Source organism: Coregonus clupeaformis, chromosome 2 (genome assembly GCF_020615455.1).
Source record: "Coregonus clupeaformis isolate EN_2021a chromosome 2, ASM2061545v1, whole genome shotgun sequence".
NCBI classification, from domain to species: Eukaryota; Metazoa; Chordata; class Actinopteri; order Salmoniformes; family Salmonidae; genus Coregonus; species Coregonus clupeaformis.
Window position 1 is genome coordinate 21,405,095 of NC_059193.1, and position 16,965 is coordinate 21,422,059.

At 48.4% G+C, this 16,965-nt stretch overlaps 1 protein-coding gene across 1 annotated transcript in view; it reads right to left on the minus strand.

Annotated features, from left to right (window-relative positions):
* Positions 1-16,965, minus strand: part of LOC123493086 (collagen alpha-1(XXIII) chain-like) — a 317,331-nt gene that overhangs the window by 71,113 nt on the left and 229,253 nt on the right. Inside the window, exons 8-9 of the mRNA XM_045226942.1 lie at positions 4,538-4,564; positions 3,140-3,166 (exon numbers count right to left, since the gene is read on the minus strand). Of these exons, the coding sequence (XP_045082877.1) occupies positions 3,140-3,166; positions 4,538-4,564 (54 nt within the window). The remainder of the gene's footprint in view (positions 1-3,139; positions 3,167-4,537; positions 4,565-16,965) is intronic.

Genomic DNA, 16,965 nt, shown 5'->3' on the forward strand with positions numbered 1-16,965 from the left:
GAGAGGTTGAAAATGTCAGTGAAGACACTTGCCAGCTGGTCAGCGCATGCTCTGAGTACGCGTGCCAGTAATCCATCTGGCCCTGCGGCCTTGTGAATGTTAATCTGTTTGAAGGTCTTAATCACATCGGCTATGGAGACCGTGATCACACAGTCATCCGGAACAGTTGGTGCTCTCATGCATGGTTCAGTACTGCTTGCCTCGAAGCGAGTATAGAAGGCATTTAGCTCGTCTGGGCAGCTCGCGGCTGGGTTTCCCTTTATAATCCATGATAGTTTGCAAGCTCTGCCATATCCGACGAGCATCAGAGCTGGTGTAGTAGGATTCGATCTTAGTCCTGTATTAACACTTTGCCTGTTTGATGGTTCGTCGGAGGGCATAGCAGGATTTCTTATAAGCGTCCAGATTAGAGTCCCGCTCCTTGAAAGTGGAAGCTCTAGCCTTTAGCTCTGTGCTGATATTGCCTGTAATCCATGGCTTCTGGATGGGATACAGTGCATTCGGAAAGTATTCAGACCCCTTGACTTTTTCCACATTTTGTTATGTTACAGCCTTATTCTAACATTTATTCAATAGTTTTTTCCCCTCATCAATCTACCCACAATACCCCATAATAACAAAGCAAAAACATGTTTTTAGAAATGTTTGCAATTGTATAAAAAAACAACAACTGAAATATCACATTTACATAAGTATTCAGACCCTTTACTCAGTACTTTGTTGAAGCACCTTTGGCAGCAATTACAGCCTCAAGTCTTCTTGGATATGAAGCTACAAGCTTGGCACACCTGTATTTGGGGAGTTTCTCCCATTTCTCTCTGCAGATCCTCTCAAGCTCTGTCAGGTTGGATGGGGAGCGTTGCTGCACAGCTATTTTCAGGTCTCTCCAGAGATGATAGTTTGGGTTCAAGTCCGGGCTTTGGCTGGGCCACTCAAGGACATTCAGAGACTTGTCCCGAAGCCACTCCTGCGTTGTCTTGGCTGTGTGCTTAGGGCGAAGGTTCACCTGTTGGAAGGTGAACCTTCGCCCCAGTCTGAGGTCCTGAGCTCTCTGGAGCAGGTTTTCATCAAGGATCTCTCTGTACTTTGCTCCATTCATCTTTGCCTCGATCATGCTGTCACCACCATGCTTCACCGTAGGGATGGTGCCAGGTTTCCTCCAGATGTGACGCTTGGCATTCAGGCCAAAGAGTTCAATCTTGGTTTCATCAGACCAGAGAATCTTGTTTCCCATAGTCAGAGTCCTTTAGGTGCCTTTTGGCAAACTCCAAGCTGGCTGTCATGTGCTTTTTACTGAGGAGTGGCGTCCGTCTGGCCACTCTACCATAAAGGTCTGATTGGTGGAGTGCTGCAGAGAGGGTTGTCCTTCTGGAAGGTTCTCCCATCTCCACAGAGGAACTCTAGAGCTCTGTCAGTGACCATCGGGTTCTTGGTCACCTCCCTGACCAAGGCTCTTCTCCCCCCAATTGCTCAGTTTGGCCGGGCGGCTAGCTCTAGGAAGAGTCTTGGTGGTTCCAAACTTCTTCCATTTAAGAATGATGGAGGCCACTGTGTTCTTGGGGACCTTCAATGCTGCAGACATTTTCTGGTACCCTTCCCCAGATCTGTGCCTCGATACAATCCTGTCTCTGAGCTCTACGGACATGGCTTGGTTTTTGCTCTGACATGCACTGTCAACTGTGGGACATCATATAGACAGGTGTTTGTCTTTCCAAATCATGTCCAATGAATTGAATTTACCACAGGTGGACTCCAATCAAGTTGTAGAAACATCTCAAGGATGATCAATGGAAACAGGATGCACCTGAGCTCAATTTCGAGTCTCATAGCAAAGGGTCTGAATACTTATGTAAATAAGGTATTTCTGTTTTTTTCATTTCAATACATTTGCAACAATTTCTAAAAACCTGTTTTCGTTTTGTAGATTGCTGAGATTTAAAAAAACATTTAATCAATTTTAGAATAAGGCGGTAACGTAACAAAATGTGGAAAAAGTCAAGATGTCTGAATACTTTCCGAAGGCACTGTATGTACATACGGTCACTGTGGGGACGAAGTCGTCGATGCACCTATTAATGAAGCCGGTGACTGATGTGGTAAACTCTTAAATGCCATCGGATGAATCCCGGAACATATTCCAGTCTGTGCTAGCGAAACATTCCTGTAGCTCAGTTTCATCGGACCACTACCGTATTGAGTGCGTCACTGGTACTTTTTGTTTGAGTTTTTGCTTGTAAGCAGGAATCAGGAGGATAGAGTCATGGTCAGATTTGCCAAATGGTGGGCGAGGGAGAGCTTTGTACGCGTCTCTTCCAGTCTCTAAAGTGCCCTTTTGTTTGGGGAAAAAAAAAAAAGAAAAAAAAGAAAAAGGTATACAGTTTTTGTCATTGTTGTTCTGAACCCACTGCCCGCAAGTTGTCACTAAATTTGCATGAAATATGTGTCATTTAATTAGCTATTTAGATGTGGCCATCTATTACTTTAATGTAACAAAAAGTCATAATTGCTCAACGAGTCTGTGGCCGCGGTTGCAGGATTTTCTTTTTTGGGGTGCCCTTTTTGAAAATTAATTTTCTTCCCCCCCAAAAGGTCTGTGCACTGCCCTGCACACACACACACAGTACAGAGGAATAACGCAATGTGTTAACTGTGTGTATAAAGACCACTAATGAAAATAAGGAACTAATGATCTGCAGTCATTGTGTTTGTGTGTTTGTGTGTGTGTTTGTGTGTGTTAACAAGGTGATGATGAATGATGAGAGCTGCTATAAATACTCCACAGAGAGCCCAACTCCCCTCTCCCCTCTCCCCTCTCCCCTCTCGTTTGATTCCTGATTTGGGATGGAAGGACCATTACTCTAATCTGCAGGGAGAGGGAGAACGGGGAGGGGGGGGAGAGACAGACGGAGATGGAGGACAGATAGAGTTTGGGAAGTTATATCTGATCAGGGAAGAACAGAAGCTTTATTGGAACAAATGCAATTGTTGATTGAGTCTCCTCAGCTCAGATGCATACATAGAGTGTGTACATAACCCACACAATTCACTTCAATAGTCAGACAGAGAGAGAGAGGGAGATAGGGAAATAGGTTGAGAGAGAGAGAGAGAGAGAGAGAGAAAGAGAGGGAGAGAGACTTACCCGTGGCCCAATATCTCCTTGGTCACCCTATAGAGGACACACAAGAGGAGAACAACCATCAACACACACATTTAGCTCTACATTTAGAACAGTTGACAGCAGTCAAATAACACAATTAGTAGTGATTCTACAGTAGGCTAGCTAGTGAAAACCAAAGCCACTTGGAATCAAACCATCGCCGAAGCCAAGGAAATCTGCATTTCTGAATCAACTCCTAGGATGGGAGCTGGGGAGAGGAGAGGACATGCGCTGAGGGTAGCTGATACTCTGATGGGATTTTGGGCTCTGCTTTCTCAACAGGGCTATCTATGGTGAATACAGAACACCTGCCAATTTTACGGAACTTTAGCATCATCTGTCATTCCCAATTTCTGTTTATCAGCAGGAATAATATACTGCTGCCCCTGTGACCGTGCCTATACTCTCCATGCACACATAGGACACACACATGCTCTTGCATGCAGACACAAATGAACACACACACACAAGCACACACACACCGATTCACCCACACACACGCCTTGATAGGTTCTAAATTCTAGTGTCCAATTCTAAAGCAGATATCGGCCTCTGAGTGACATCTCCCTGAGGAAAGGGGTCACCATAAAACAGCACTTAGTGTCCTAAGTGACATTCCTGAGGCTAAGGCTGATGGCTGTAATTCAGCTATAGGCAATTTAAAGTGATAGACATCTAAGTTGGCTGATATTTTGACCAGGGCCCAGGAGGCAGCTGGAAAGAGAACAGAGATAAAGATGAGGATATAATGACTGGAATGGGGCAGATTGGTATGTTGCTGTGAAGGAACGTGTTAGTCTCCCTCTGTGCTGCACATGATTTTTGTTTAATAAAGCTTTAAATATAGAATTTGTTTGCCTTATCCTTGTATCCAGGATTTCCAAATTCATGATTCCTGACAGCCTCCATAATGCTAGACGCACGCAGGTCCATACAGTGCTATCTGTTTCTAACATCTTGGGCTGGACAGAGTGTGTGAGAACATCTGGCCATCATAAAGAAGAGACGGATGTGATATCAGCACTATGCTACAGCACAGATACAGGACTGTAAACCTGTTAATGTCCTTAGGTGAGAGACCTCTGACTGCTGCTAATATAAGAGCTCTGTTCATGTAGGCCAGGTAATCTATGTCCTGTTGGATAGGAGACGTGTGAAAAAGTGTGTGTGTGAGGGTGATTGAGAGTGTGTGTGGGTGTTTGAGTATTCTGCGTGGAGTGTATGGGTTGTAAGATATAAGATGTCTGAGAACGTGTGTGTCCGTCTGTCAGTCAGTGTGTACAATGCGTGCATAGGACGGAATTCACAGTTACACAATACATCCATGTGCATGAATACAGTACAGCTGGGAGTGAGGTAAGATTCTATATTTGAACATACCTTATCTCCCTTGGTTCCTGCTGGTCCCTGGAGGAAGAAAAGAGATATAATGGTCAGACAGGATGAATCAGTTATTATAAACCACTTCTCATCTGTGTGTAATCCAGATCTTTCAATTTATTAAGACGAGTCTGGGGTGATCTAACTCCAACCATAATGTTAATATCTCCTTGATTCACTACTAGCAGCTAGGGGATGGCGTTCGAACAAACAGAATCACGCAAGGTGATTATATTGCCCCATATCCATGTCACTTACAGAAATCCCCCTTGTCGTAAGTCACAGGGAGCAGGTTAATAGTTAAGTCTCTGAATGTGAGCAAGTATCAGAACGACTCAAGGGCTACGCGAACATGTAGCAACTTTCGCTAACCTTTGCCAATGGAGTAAAAAGCCTCCGGGAGTCCTATCAAGAGGTTTCTGAGGTAATGAGGGATACAATTCAAAGGGCAAGACGTCCATTATTCCATCTCTCCCTCAGAGAAGGAGTTTTCATGTAATGAAGTAGAACTGTGTTGTTCAGTATGGAGACCATTAGCTATTATGGCTAACTGGAAACATAGGGGTTGGCAGCCACAGCACACTGAATCCCTGCTCTGACTGAGCTAATGCTATGTGGTCATGCTGTGTGTGTTAGGGGATGATTTGACTGGTTGACTGGTTGACTGATTGAGTAGTTCCCCTATGAATAGTGGACTCATAGATGAGCTATTCCTCGCTACAGGCCATCCTCTCACCCACCTCTCAGTCACACTGAACCATCGGATGACAAGTGGCACTGGGACCGTGGCTCCTGACCGAACTACGACCACAAACCCACTGTGACCGACCGTACTGGAGAAACCCACTGTGACCGCACTGGAGAGCTGTAGGGGACATCTGCTAGTAATGTCCTCCAGGTCGACAGGCTGAGCTGGGCTCCTCACAGTGTGTGTGTGTGTGTGTGTGTGTGTGTGTGTGTGTGTGTGTGTGTGTGTGTGTGTGTGTGTGTGTGTGTGTGTGTGTGTGTGTGTGTGTGTGTGTGTGTGTGTGTATATGTGTGTGTGTGTGTGTGTGTGTGTGTGTGTGTGAGAGAGAGAGAGAGAGAGAGTCACGTAGATGATTGAAGCCTCTGCTGTCTGCCAATAGACCACTCTGTCTCTCTGCCTATAGACCATTCTGTCTCTGTCCTTCTCTGTTGTTATGACCTAAAACTCACTAGGGCTGGGAGATAAGGCCTAAAACTCACTAGGGCTGGGCGATAAGGCCTAAAACTCACTAGGGCTGGGTGATAAGGCCTAAAACTGTCACAAGCCGGGCTAGAACTCCGGTCTCAAATGTGTAGAGCTGGGGGTACTACCCCTTAGCCACAGAGGAGATGTTGTAGGACCCAAATGAAACTCCCAAGGCAATACTCCAGGTAAGTAGATTTAATGTTCCAAAACAGGAGGCAAAACAAAACAACTCCCCGAGGGGAGAAAAACAAACTAAAGATAACTTCGAATAACTTACTAGGACTGATACGGTGGGACAAAGCAGGAGACACATAGACAGGACGCAATAACCAAGTGAGAAACAAGGGGAAAACACACAGCTAAAATACTCAAGGGGAAACAAGGCACAGGTGACATAGATAAGCTAATAAGGACACATGAGGAAAAACTAAGGCAAAGGGGAACACAGCTGACCTCTAGAGGCCAGGAGACAAACAGGGGAAGCAGGAAGCTGACAGGACCCCCTCCTCTAGGAACGACTCCTGACGTTCCTTCCAGAACACCCTGGCCCCAGGGTGCGAAAATCTCGGATCAACCCTGGGTCCAGGACGTCCCTGGCCGGAACCCAGGAGCGCTCCTCTGGCCCGTAGCCCTCCCAGTCCACCAGATACTGCAGAGAGTTCTGGACCCTCCGGGAGTCCAGTATCCGGCGGACTGTGTAGGCTGGCTGGCCGTCTATGATCCTGGGAGGTGGCGGGGGTCTGTGTGGGGGGGCAAAAGGAGAAGACAAGACAGGTTTAAGGAGTGAAACATGGAAAGTGGGGTTAACTCTAAGGGAGCGAGGCAGAACTAAACGATACGACACAGGGTTAACCTTTCTAGAAATGCGGAAAGGGCCGATGTATCTCTGGGAAAGCTTCTTGGATTCGACCCGGAGGGGCAAGTTCTTAGTGGCCAACCAAACTCTCTGACCAGCTCGGAAACTAGGGGCCGTCCGCGGTGGCGATTAGCCTGACTTTGGTATCTCTGGGAGGTCCGAAGGAGGGTACACCTGGCCTTCTTCCAGGTCCGCCTACAGCGTTGGACAAAGCGCTGGGCCGAGGGAACACCAACTTGCGCCTCTTCCTCTGGAAACAAAGGAGGGTTGTAACCGAACTGGCATTCGAAGGGGGACAATCCGGTGGCTGAGGACTGGAGGGTGTTGTGGGCATATTCAGCCCAAATGATATAGGTGGCCCAAGACGTGGGATTACTGGCCGCCATACACCGCAGGGTGGTCTCCAGATCCTGATTAATCCGTTCCGTTTGGCCATTAGACTCTGGATGGAATCCTGACGATAGGCTGGCTGTGGCCCCAATAAGCCTGCAGAAGGCCCCCCAAAACCGGGACGAGAATTGGGGACCTCGGTCAGAGACCACGTCCAGGGGAATGCCAAATATCCGGAAGACATGGTTCATGAGGAGCTCCGCAGTCTCCTTAGCCGAGGGCAGCTTGGGCAGGGGAATAAACCGGGCAGCCTTAGAGAAACGGTCTACCACCACAAGGATGACGGTGTTGCCCTGGGATAGAGGAAGTCCCGTAACAAAGTCCAGAGAAAGGTGTGACCATGGCCTTCGAGGAACAGGTAAGGGATGGAGCAGTCCCTGGGGTCGCTGGCGTGTCGACTTTCCCTGGTTGCACACAGGGCAGGCCTCAACATAGACCTGCACGTCCTTCTTGATGGACGGCCACCAAAACCGCCCGTCGGAGGAACTCCAGTGTGCGAGCACTGCCAGGATGGCATGTCAAGGGCGACTCATGACCCCACTGCAAGACGCGGGCCCGAACCGAGAGAGGAACGTACAGGCGACCGGCAGGACCACCGCCTGGATCGGGCTCATGGGCAAGAGCTTCTCGTACCCCTCTTTCTAGTTCCCACTGAAGAGGTGCGACGATCCTAGACCTCGGAATAATCGATGCCAAGGGCTTCTCTTGTACCTCGGGAGAATAGACTCGAGACAGAGCATCCGGCTTGACGTTCTTGGTGCCAGGTCGGTAAGTCAGGATGAACTGGAATCGATTAAAGAAAAGGGACCATCGTGCTTGCCGAGGGTTCATCCGCTTAGCCTGTTGGAGATATTCCAGGTTCTTGTGGTCTGTGAGAACCTGGAAAGGGTGCTGAGCCCCCTCAAGCCAATGGCGCCACTCTTCCAAGGCCAGTTTAACCGCAAGCAACTCTAGATCCCCCACGTGGTAGTTGCGCTCGGCCTCAGACAGGCGGCGAGACATGAAGGCACAAGGGTGTAATCTCCCATCCGCACCCCTCTGTGACAGGACGGCTCCCACCCCCACCTCTGAGGCGTCCACCTCCACCACGAAAGGTCTCTCTGGGTCAGGGGTCACCAGAATCGGAGCAGAAGTGAAGCGGCGCTTGAGATCCTCGAAGGCCCCTGCTGCTTCCGGACCCCAGTGAATCTTGGTCCCTCCACCCTTGGTAAGCGTCGTCAAGGGGGCTACCACCGAGCTGAAATTCTTGATGAACTTCCGATAGAAGTTAGAAAAGCCAATGAACCGTTGAACCTCCTTGACCGTGGCAGGTGTGGGCCAATCGTGGACCGCCTTGACCTTCTTGGGATCCATCTCTAGGTGCCCGGGAGTGACAATAAACCCGAGAAACTGAGTCTGAGAAACATGAAATTCACACTTCTCAGGCTTAACGTAGAGGTGATTGTCAAGGAGCCTCTGGAGAACCCGGCTAACATGCCCCTCATGCTCCTTCAGTGACCTCGAGAAGATGAGGATATCGTCCAGGTACACGAAGACGAACAGATTAAGCATATCCCGGAGAACATCATTAATCAGGGCTTGGAATACTGCGGGGGCATTGGTGAGCCCGAACGGCATCACCCGATATTCATAGTGTCCCGTGGGCGTGTTGAACGCCGTCTTCCATTCGTCTCCTGGCCGGATCCGCACGAGATGGTAAGCATTGCGGAGATCCAGCTTAGTAAAAATGGAAGCCCCTTGAAGCAGCTCAAAAGCAGTGGCCATGAGAGGAAGAGGGTATCGATTCCGAACCGTGATCTTGTTGAGTCCCCGGTAATCAATACAAGGCCTCAGACCCCCGTCTTTCTTTTCAACAAAAAGAAGCCCGCCCCAGCCGGGGAAGTAGAGGCATAGATGAGGCCGGCTGCCAAGGACTCCGTAATGTAGGTGTCCATAGCTGCGTGCTCGGGGAGGACAAGGAAAAGATCCGACCTCTAGGAGGGCAGCACCCAGGGAGTAGATCAATGGCACAGTCATAAGTGCGATGAGGCGGTAAGGCAGTAGCCCGGGCCTTGCTGAACACTGCTTTGAACCGATGGTAAACACTGGGGACTCGGGAGACGTCAACAGACTCTTGAAACTGGGTACTAGGGGCTGAGGAACTCTGAAGCATGCAGGTGAGTTGGCAAGTGGGACCCCAGCTAAGAATGGTGCCAGTAGGCCAGTCGATCTGGGGATTATGTCTGCATAGCCAAGGGTGACCCAGGATAATAGGATACTCGGGAGAGTCAATGAGATAGAAGGTCTCCTCCTGCTGGTGTTGAGAGATGGTAAGTCGCAGGGACTGAGTCGCCTCAGTAACTTTTCCTGGTTCCAGAGGTCTGCCATCTAAGGCTGTAACTGCCTGGGGTTGAGGAAGTAGTTGGGTAGGGATCTTAAGTTCCTTAGCCAAGGTTACATCCATAAAATCACCTGCGGCACCGGAATCGATCATAGCCTGGACCCGATGCTGGTGGCCCTCCCAGGACAGAGTGTCTGGAATAGCTAGGACCGCGTTAGTAGGAGGAGCTCTAATTTTCCCCATCACAACCCTCCTGTAGCTGGGCGGGGACAGGCGTTTCCCAGCTCGGGGCAAGTGGAGCGGAAGTGGCCGGCAACCCCGCAGTAGAGGCACCGACGCTCCCTCATGCGACGTTCCCTTTCGTTGGAAGAAAGCCTGGAACGGCCTAACTGCATGCTCTCCGGGAATCCTGGGGCAGTTCAGGAGCCGGGCAGCTCTGAATGACGGAGTCCAAACAGGAGAAACAGAGCTGCTCAGAGGAACTTGGGACTGAGACACCTGACGGCGAGCCGTTCTCCGCTCTCTTAGACGATTGTCCAGGCGGATGGCCAAGGCTATGAGGGACTCGAGATCTTCAGCTGGTTCACGGGTGGCTAACTCATCTTGAAGGGGCTCAGATAACCCTCCCTGAAAGCAGACCCTCAGCGCTTCATCATTCCATCCGCTCCTTGCTGCTATGGTTCGGAACTCAATGGCAAAATCTGCCGTGCTTCGGGGGCCCTGACGGAGAGACAGTAGGCGCTTGGAAGCCTCCCGCCCACTGACAGGATGATCGAACACCCGCTTGAACTCTTCTACAAATGCAGCGTGGGAGTCACAACAGGCCTCCTGGGACTGCCACACCGCAGAGGCCCAGGCGAGCGCCTTGTCTGAAAGAAGGGTAATGAGGTAGGCAATCTTGGAACGGTCTGTGGGAAAACTTGAGGGTTGGAGCTCGAAGGTGAGGGAGCATTGGGTGAGGAAACCCTGACAAGAGCTTGGATCCCCAGAAAAGGGCTTGGGAGGTGGTAGTCGGGGCTCCGCCAACCGAGAAGGCCTGTCGTCACTGGGAGGTGACCGGGGGGAAGGGGGAGAACCAAGGAGGCGTTCAAAGAGCTGGTGAAGGGAACTCATCATTTCGGCCAGGAGTTGAGAATGTCTAGCCATCAGCTCCTCTTGTCGGCTGAGAACGGCTTCATGGCGCTGGAAAGAAGCCTCATGTCGAATGATCACCGCCAACAGGTCCTGGGAACTGAGTGTTTCTGGGTCCATGATTGACTTGGTTATTCTGTCACAAGCCGGGCTAGAACTCCGGTCTCAAATGTGTAGAGCTGGGGGTACTACCCCTTAGCCACAGAGGAGATGTTGTAGGACCCAAATGAAACTCCCAAGGCAATACTCCAGGTAAGTAGATTTAATGTTCCAAAACAGGAGGCAAAACAAAACAACTCCCCGAGGGAGAAAAAACAAACTAAAGATAACTTCGAATAACTTACTAGGACTGATACGGTGGGACAAAGCAGGAGACACATAGACAGGACGCAATAACCAAGTGAGAAACAAGGGGAAAACACACAGCTAAAATACTCAAGGGGAAACAAGGCACAGGTGACATAGATAAGCTAATAAGGACACATGAGGAAAAACTAAGGCAAAGGGGAACACAGCTGACCTCTAGAGGCCAGGAGACAAACAGGGGAAGCAGGAAGCTGACAAAAACTCACTAGGGCTGGGCGATAAGGCCTAAAAAACTCACTGGGTGATTTCAGAATGGCGCCGGAGAAGATGGCTGCCGTTTTACAGCCCTCTAACCAATTGTACTATTATGTGTGTTTTTTCGCGTTATTTGTAATTTATTCTGTACATAATGTTTCTGCCACCGTCTCTTATGACCAAAAAGAGCTTCTGGATATCAGGACAGCGATTACTCACCTCGTATTGGACAAAGATTTTTTCTTCAACAAGTCGGACGCGAAGAATATTCTACAGACACCCGACAAGGCCCAAAATCCCAGTCATTCGCATGAGAAAGAGACAGAGATATCGTGGACGTAGGTCGGGGTGCCTTGTAAGGATCTGACGGCGAGCGAGTAAACTGCCTCTTCCATCAATCCTATTAGCCAATGTTCAATAATTTGAAAACAAATTGGATGACCTAAGACTAAGGTTATCCTACCAACGGGACATTAAAAACTGGCTGAACGACGACATGGATAACATACAGCTAGCGGGCTATACGCTACATCGGCAGGATGGCGGTCTGTGTATATTTGTAAACAACAGCTGGTGCAAAAAATCTAATACTAAGGAAGTCTCAAGGTTTTGCTCGCCTGAGGTAGAGTATCTCATGATAAGCTGTAGACCACACTATTTACCAAGAGAGTTTTCATCTATATTTTTTGTAGCTGTCTATCTACTACCACAAACCGATGCTGGCACTAAGATTGCAATCAATGAGTTGTATAAGGCCATAAGCAGACAGGAAAACGCTCATCCAGAGGCAGCGCTCCTAGAGGCCGGGGACTTTAATGCAGGGAAACTTAAATCCGTTCTACCTAATTTCAATCAGCATGTTAAATGTGCAACCAGAGGAAAAATAACTCTAGACCACCTTTACTCCACACACAGAGACGCATACAAAGCTCTCCCTCGCCCTCCATTGGCAAATCTGACCATAACTCTATCCTCCTGATTCCTGCTTATAAGCAAAAACTAAAGCAGGAAGCACCAGTGACTTGGTTAATAAAAAAGTGGTCAGATGACGCAGATGCTAAGCTATATGACTGTTTTGCTAGCACAGACTGGAATAGGTTCCGGGATTCTTCAGATAGCATTGAGGAGTACACCACATCAGTCACTGGCTTCATCAATAAGTGCATCGATGACGTCGTCCCCACAGTGACCGTACGTACATACCCCAACCAGAAGCCATGCATTACAGGCAACATCCGCACTGAGCTAAAGGGTAGAGCTGCCGCTTTCAAGGAGCGGGACTCTAACCCGTAAGCTTATAAGAAATCCCGCTATGCCCATCAAACAGGCAAAGAGTCAATACAGGACTAAGATTTAATCGTACTACACTGGCTCTGACGCTCGTCAGATGTTGCAGGGCTTGAAAACTATTACAGACTACAAAGGGAAGTACAGCCGCGAACTGCCCAGTGACACAAGCCTACCAGACGAGCTAAATCACTTCTATGCTCGCTTCGAGGCAAGCAACACTGAAGCATGCATGAAAGCATCAGCTGCTCCGGATGACTATGTGATCACGCTCTCCGTAGCCGATGTGAGTAAGACTTTTAAGCAGGTCAACATTCACAAGGGCCAGACGGATTACCAGGACGTGTACTCCGAGCATGTGCTGACTAACTGGCAAGTGTCTTCACTGACATTTTCAACATGTCCCTGACTGAGTCTGTAATACCAACATGTTTCAAGCAGACCACCATAGTCCCTGTGCCCAAGGACACTAAGATAACCTGCCTAAATGACTACCGACCCATAGCACTCACGTCTGTAGCCATGAAGTGCTTTGAAAGGCTGGTCATGTCTCACATCAACACCATTATCCCAGAAACCCTAGACCCACTCCAATTTGCATACTGCCCCAACAGATCCACAGATGATGCAATCTCTATTGCACTCCACACTGCCCTTTCCCACCTGGACAAGAGGAACACCTACGTGAGAATGCTATTCATTGACTACAGCTCAGTGTTCAACACCATAGTGCCCTCAAAGCTCATCACTAAGCTAAGGATCCTGGGACTAAACACCTCCCTCTGCAACTGGATCCTGGACTTCCTTACGGGCCGCCCCCAGGTGGTAAGGGTAGGTAACAACACGTCTGCCACGCTGATCCTCTACACAGGGGCCCCTCAGGGGTGCGTGCTCAGTCCCCTCCTGTACTCCCTGTTCACCCATGACTGCATGGCTAGGCACGACTCCAATACCATCATTAAGTTTGCCGACGACACAACAGTGGTAGGCCTGATCACAGACAACGATGAAACAGCCTATCGGGAGGAGGTCAGAGACCTGGCTGTGTGGTGCCAGGATAACAACCTCTCCCTCAACGTGATCAAGACAAAGGAGATGATTGTGGACTACAGGAAAAAAAAAGAGGACTGAGCACGCCCCCATTCTCATTGACGGAGCTGTAGTGGAACAGGTTGAGAGCTTCAAGTTCCTTGGTGTCCACATCACCAACAAACTATCATGGTCCAAACACACCAAGACAGTTGTGAAGAGGGCAAGACAAAACCTATTCCTATTTGGCATGGGTCCTAAGATCCTCAAGAAGTTATACATCGAGAGCATCCTGACTGGTTGCATCACCGCCTGGTATGGCAACTGCTCGGCCTCCGACCGCAAGGCACTACAGAGGGTAGCGCGTACGGCCCAGTACATCACTGGGGTCATGCTTCCTGCCATCCAGGACCTCTATACCAGGCGGTGTCAGAGGAAGGCCCTAAGAATTGTCAAAGACTCAAGCCACCCTAGTCATAGACTGTTCTCTCTGCTACCGCACGGCAAGCAGTACCGGAGCGCCAAGTCTAGGTCCAAAAGGCTTCTCAATAGCTTCTACCCCCAAGCCATAAGACTCCTGAACAGCTAATCATGGCTACCCTGACTATTTGCACTGACCCCCCCACCCCACCCCATCCCTCTCTTTTACGCTGCTGCTACTCTGTTTACTATTTATGCATAGTCTTTTAACTCTACCCACATATACATATGACCTCAATTACCTTGACTAGCCGGTGCCCCCGCACATTGACTCTGTACCAGTACCCCCCTGTATATAGCCTCCCTACTGCTATTTTATTTTACTGCTGCTCTTACTCTACAGCTATTTGCTTTTATTTTTTATTTTTCTTAATTAACACTTTTTAATTTTACATTTTTCTTTAAAAAACTGCATTGTTGGTTAAGGGCTTGTAAGTAAGCATTTCACTGTAATGTCTACACCTGTTGTATTCGGCGCATGTGGTAAATACAATTTGATTTGATTTGATTTGATAAGGCCTAAAACTCAATAGGGCTGGGTGATAAGGCCTAAAACTCACTAGGGCTGGATGATCAGGCCTAAACTCACTAGGGCTGGGTGATAAGGCCTAAAACTCACTAGGGCTGGGCGATAAGGCCTAAAACTCACTAGGGCTGGGCGATAAGGCCTAAAACTCACTAGGGCTGGGTGATAAGGCCTAATACTCTATTACTGTAAAATAATGTGTCTGTGTGTTTCGGTGTCCATATGACCGATTCTGTTGGACCAAACCTAAAATGCAAATTCTTCTTCTTCTTCTTCTTCTTCTTCTTCTTCTTCTTCTTCTATGATATAATGGCGGTCCGCAAACCAACGTTAAAGGTGCATGCTGCCACCTACTGTGCTGGAGTGTGGTCAATCACGGTTTACAACATTTCTAAATCCTCCTATCTAACTCAGTACTTCTGAGAAAATAAAGAAGAGCCCTACTAACTTCTAATAGACCCTCCCCCATCCCCAAAATCCCTTCAAAACACCCCCAACCCCGTCCAACCTCAATGACACTACACTTCAATCTTTCCCTCTCTTCAACATACTTAAAACAATATAACAACACATGCTCCACCGTTTCATCGACCATACACTCCAGACACAAACCATTCACATGCTTGCCAACCAGATGTAATGACGAGTTCAATATACAATGTCCTATGCGCAATCAAGCAAACACCACCTCTTTCTTCCTAATCTGACCTTTGAATCTTGGTCCACTGACCTTTCTTTGGAGGGCATATAAATGCCGGCCCTTGTGCTCAGAGTACCATCTCTTCTGCCACACATCTATCAAAATGGCTCTGGTCTTACATTTGGCCTCACCTTTACCAAGTGGAACATTAATATCAATTAAATCTAGTTTCAAAGCTCTTTCGGCTAACTGGTCTACAATTTCATTCCCTTCCACACCCAAATGTGCTGGGACGCAGCAGAATCTCACTACTACACCCATTCTCTCAATTCTCCATAATAACATTAATACCTCCAATAGTAGGTCACTCCTATTAGATTTACCAGATGATAAACTATTCAATACAGACAGAGAATCTGAACATACTATAATTCTAACAGGTTGTACATCCTTCACCCACTGGAGGGCAACTACTATCACCAACAGTTCAACTGAGTACACTGACAGTTCATCGGTTAGTCTTCTACATATCTCCACATCAAATTCAGGAACGTAAACGCCTGCTCCTGTGCGCCCACTATCTGGGTCCTTGGATCCATCCGGGGGCAAACTACCCGCCCTACAGGACACCTACAGCACCCGATGTCACAGGAAGGCCAAAAAGGTAATCAAAGACATCAACCACCCGAGCCACTGCCTGTTCACCCCGCTATCATCCAGAAGGCGAAGTAGCTTAGTGGTTAAGAGCATTGTGCCAGTAGCCGAAAGGTCGCTGGTTCTAATCCCTGAGCCGACTAGGTGAAAAATCTGTCGATGTGCCCTTGAGCAAGGCACTTAACCCTAATTGCTCCTGTAAGTTGCTCTGGATAAGAGCGTCTGCTAAATGACTAAAATGTAAAAATGAGATAGAGTGAAGGGAGAAGCAGGCTGCTAATGCGACTCCCCACTTGGTGACAGGAGCAGCTTAAGTCCTGCTCTCTTCCATTTCATTCAGGCCCAGAGAGAGAGAGAGGAAGAGGGGGATAAAGGGAGGGGGAAGATGCTAGGTTCAGCTCAGGGCACAAAGCTGTGTGGGTCTCCAACGTCCTTTGCCTTCTTCTCCCTTTCTTTCTCTCTCTCCTCTCAAAACATCTTGCCCTGGACAACTTCTCTCGCTCCTCTCAAATCGTCTTGCCCTGGACAACTTCTCTCTCTCTCCTCTCAAAACGTCTTGCCCTGGACAACTTCTCTCTCTCCTCTCAAAATGTCTTGCCCTGGACAACTTCTCTCTCTCCTCTCAAAATGTCTTGCCCTGGACAACTTCTCTCTTTCCTCTCAAAATGTCTTGCCTTGGACAACTTTTCTCTCTCCTCTCAAAAGTTATTGCCCTGGACAACTTCTCTCTCCTCTCAAAATGTCTTGCCCTGGACAACTTCTCTCTCTCCTCTCAAAAGTTATTGCCCTGGACAACTTCTCTCTCTCCTATCAAAATGTATTGCTCTGGACAACTTCTCTCTCTCCTCTCAAAATGTCTTGCCCTGGACAACTTCTCTCTCTCCTCTCAAAATGTCTTGCCCTGGACAACTTCTCTCTCTCCTCTCAAAATGTATTGGCCTGGACAACTTCTCTCTCTCCTCTCAAAATGTCTTGGCCTGGACAACTTCTCTCTCTCCTCTCTGACTCCTTATCCTCCACCTATGCTTCATCTTTACCACCTCTCTCTCCTTCTCTCCCTCCTTTTATACAAATCATTAAAATATTATTTTCCTCCATTACTACCATTCTCTTAATTCCTTCCTTCCTCCACTCACATCCCTGTCCTGTCCCTCCTCTGAGATGGCCCTTCAGTAAAAACACTGGAACAAGGACTGTGTCACACCTGGTTGGCTTTAACAGCTGAGATCTGGTGGCTGTCCCTTTTATAGGACAATCTCAGTTTGACATCTTCTTTAGCAAGAAACAACAGATTAATGATATTTGGATGGAGTGCTATTCAAACAGCTCTCAGTCCCCTGC